Below are 3759 nucleotides of genomic sequence, written 5' to 3'. Positions count from 1 at the left end.
CACACACACACACACACACACACACACACACACACACACACACACACACACACACACACACACACACACACACACACACACAAAACTCTGTGTGCCACAGACACTGCCGAGTGGTATCGCCAACTCTACATGACATGTGTCAGTCTGCAGCCTGGAGATCGCCCAACGTTCTCCGCGATTCTTCGTCGCATCGACTCTGCCTCTCCAGAGACATCCGCTTAACAATTAGTGCAGGAGCACCCTCCTTCCCCCTTTACGCTTGTCGTTTCCCGAGTTGTTACCCAGTTCTTGCCCTCCCCCCCCGGACCTCGTTTCTAGTGTTGTACCATCAGCTGCTGTAGGCTCCACTTCTCGTTACTGTTTTCCTCTGCGCACTCCTCGCCTCTCTTGTTCCTTGTTTTGTTCCTCGCTGTTCTCACAACGCACAACAATAAAGCTGTATTAAGAGCATCACAGGCCCAGCAGCAGCCAGGAAAGCGTGCGCCACAGTTCAGCAAGCAGCTCCACGGCGCTTGGAACGTGAACCAGAATGGGAAGGGTGGGAGGGGAGGAACGTAGAGGAACGTAGAGGGTACATGCTGAACAAGCCTCAATTTGATGGACGGAGAACAAGTGAAGTGAGCCTGAACGACACACTCCTTGCAAACCATAAGTCCAAGGGAAAGCACGAAACGGACCAGGAGTCACGGCAAGTGTATGCTTCCTCAACGTGGTGTGGCAGCGAAGGCTGCACGCTTGCACGGCACATGACGAGAAAAGTCGCACACGCAAGCGTGACAGAAAGCAGAATAACGCGTGAATCGGCAAGGAGGATGAGAAGGGGAAAGGAGGGGGGACGGGGGAAGAGAAAGAAAGAAAGGAGGGGAAGACGAGGCAGAAAGAAGGCAATAACACATGCAAACAGCCGTGAAAACGGAGAGGGAAGCAAGAGAGGCGGGATGAACGAAAGACAGGCAGACACAACCATCGGTGGTGGCAGAGACACAGAGAGAACGGTTGAGCGCGTCAGGTAAACTGAATTGCACAATCACCACGCAGCTCACTCATCCTCGTCATCACTGAAGCCGAAGCCGGTGGCGTAAGTCGCGTCATCATCCGCAGCGACGTGGACATCTGTGTACTCAGCAACGTCCTGCGCTTGCTCGCTCACGTCCAGATAGCCGCCATCTGGGTCGACTTCGTCTTCGTCCTCGTCGTCGCCAAACACGTTCTCAGTTGACTTGGCGGAGTAGATCGGGTTGACTGCAACCACAACGCAAATCAAGCAAGGCACAACAAAACATACAGCATGGGCGATTGTGATGAATGAGTGAGTACAGAGGGGGAAGGCTTTGAATGTACGTAATGATTGCCATTGGCAGTCACGTTACAAGCAAGACAAGCAGTTAGGCGCGCTTCCAACGCAGACTGTGCAGTCTTCAACTTGCATCACCAGCCATCAGTCAGTGACTTACAAACTTGGTGGGTCGTGCCAAACAACGCAGCCGGCTCATCATACAACTGTTCGTCGCGATCGCCGACATCCGTGTACAGATCACCATTGTGGCTGTGCATGGTTGCATCTGAACAACGTGTATTCCCAACAACACACAGCGAGCACATTCGAGAGTGAGGTGATGCAATGAAGGGCACAGTATTGACGTTGTTCGTCCGGAACACTGACTTGAGGAAAGCAACAACACAGCACTCTCATGATTCACCTTTTTTGAGGCCGTCCTCGTACACGGGGTTTGTGAAAGACACGGTTGGCCGTTGCTGTGGATCACGTGAAAGGTATTCGGTGAGCTGAAACATGAGAAAGCTGGAAACAAAAGCTACATCACACAAGCAACCTCAAGGGTACGGTACAGACACAGACACACAGACACACACACACAGACACACACACAGAAATACACATGCAAGTCGACACGCACGCACACCCCCTCCCACATGCACGCACACAATCACACACGCACAGAACACTGCTCACGCGTACGGCCATGCACCCACGCTCAACCAACCTTGATGTCAGAAACTACAGTGGGTGATGTGCCAACAACGCTGCGACGTCGCGTCACCATGATGAAACCAACGATTGCAGCAATCAGCACCACGCCACCGAATGCACCAACAGCAAACTGCCATGGCGATGCCCTGTGCAGTGCATGTGCGGGAAAGAACCATGATGAGTGGCAAAGCACAGCTATGAAAAATGGCAAGAGGGCAGAGGACACGCACAGATCATTCAATGCAACGTGCACCAAACCCCAAGATCAACATGCGAGGCGAAAGGAGCTGGCCCCAACAGCATGTGTCGCTTACGCTGTGGAAGATGACGCTTTTGGAGCATCGGGCGATTGCGTTGGTGTGGTGCTTGAGGAGTTGTCCTGCGAAGTTGGAGATGTAGTTGTTGTTGTTGTGGTCGAGGTTGTGGTCGTTGTCGTTGTCGTGGTGGTGAACGCACTCTCAAGGAGTTCCACGGGGAATTCAAACGAGCCCCAGCGCGGCTGCACAACGTGTGCTTGAACCAGCCGAAGAGCCAGCTCAATTGCATCCTCCGCGGTCAGCGCAGAGTTCAGTGTCACTACACACCGCACGCGTGGTATCAGTGATGGGTGAGGTTGTGACTTGGAGGGAGAAACACCGACTTCTCTCAGCGAATACAATTGAGCGTTGAAAGAACAGAGACATGCAAGAGGCCCGACATACAGACACACAGTTTGACTCACGGGGTGGTCTGGTGGTGTTGAGGGCAACGTATGGATGGTCGTCAAGATCCATCATCATCGAGGATGTGGGGAATTCAACAGCAACCACAGACACCTGGAGCACACAATGGAAAGTGAGAACAAAGCGCCTTCATTCAACGCAATTGCCCAAGAGCTTTGCATTTCTTCCACTCACAGATCATGCTCCCAAAGAACACGGCAAAAGCACTGCATGAAGAAGGAGATCGCAAACAAACCACATGCACACCGTCAACAACAGCAGCAGCGGCAGCAACAACGACAACAACATCATCAACAACAAGAAGACACCATACCTTCGTTCCGTCAATGGAAATGTCGATGATGGGAATGCCAATGTCATTCAGCGCTCGCAGCGCACGCGACCGAACCATGTCCTCAAGTGTCGTCATTGTCGTCGTTGGCTCGAGCGTTGTCGTTGTTGTGGAGGTAGTGGAGATAGCTGTTGCGTTTGACGCGGAAGTCGAATTGGTTGTAGTGATCGCTGTAGAGTTTGTGATCGTACTGTTGCCAGCACCACCAGCACCGGCAGCCGTGGTTGTGATGGTCGTCGTTGCGGCTGTGGTTGTGGTTGTGGTTGTGGTTGTGCTGGTTGTGGTGGTGGGCAGGTCATCTGTTGTGGTGTCCACTTCAAACTGCAGCGAGTAGCGTGTGTCTGGGATCACGTACCCGGGCGAACCACCAGCGAGCAGCGTGGGCTCGGGCGGATCCGTGAACGTGACCGTGATGGACAGCTGCGAGTCGCGACGCAGGGACTGTGACGCGCCCTCGCTGTCCATGGAGAACATCATGCTCGACGCAGGGAACGGCAGGCGCTCCACTGCAGAGAGACGGGAGACGACGCGAGGAAAGCGTGGGTGGGGTGTGGGGAGTGAAAGGTGTGCAGTGCAGTCGTGAGTGAGTGACGAAGAAGAAAAGTGGTGCGTGAGTGAGGGCAGCAAACAAGATACGGCATCACAGCAGGAGAGACGCAATATCAAGACCAACAACACAGCCGCACACGCACCCACACACACACGAGAACACACAT

At 53.6% G+C, this 3759-nt stretch overlaps 1 protein-coding gene across 1 annotated transcript; it reads right to left on the bottom strand.

The window, feature by feature from the left end:
• Positions 1–435: 435 nt before the first annotated feature.
• PTSG_13222 (uncharacterized protein) lies at positions 436–3549 on the bottom strand. The gene is made up of 7 exons (XM_004987418.1): positions 3026–3549; positions 2712–2805; positions 2305–2566; positions 2004–2136; positions 1701–1755; positions 1455–1562; positions 436–1242 (listed from the first exon to the last, which is right to left on the bottom strand). The coding sequence occupies exons 1-7, from the start codon at positions 3518–3520 to the stop codon at positions 1040–1042; spliced, it is 1350 nt and encodes a 449-aa protein (XP_004987475.1). The 5' UTR covers positions 3521–3549; the 3' UTR covers positions 436–1039.
• Positions 3550–3759: the final 210 nt, after the last annotated feature.

This window comes from Salpingoeca rosetta (genome assembly GCF_000188695.1).
Source record: "Salpingoeca rosetta unplaced genomic scaffold supercont1.119, whole genome shotgun sequence".
Lineage (NCBI taxonomy): Eukaryota > Choanoflagellata > Craspedida > Salpingoecidae > Salpingoeca > Salpingoeca rosetta.
The sequence above is the reverse complement of the archived record's forward strand: the minus strand, read 5'-3'. Positions and strand labels throughout refer to the sequence as shown.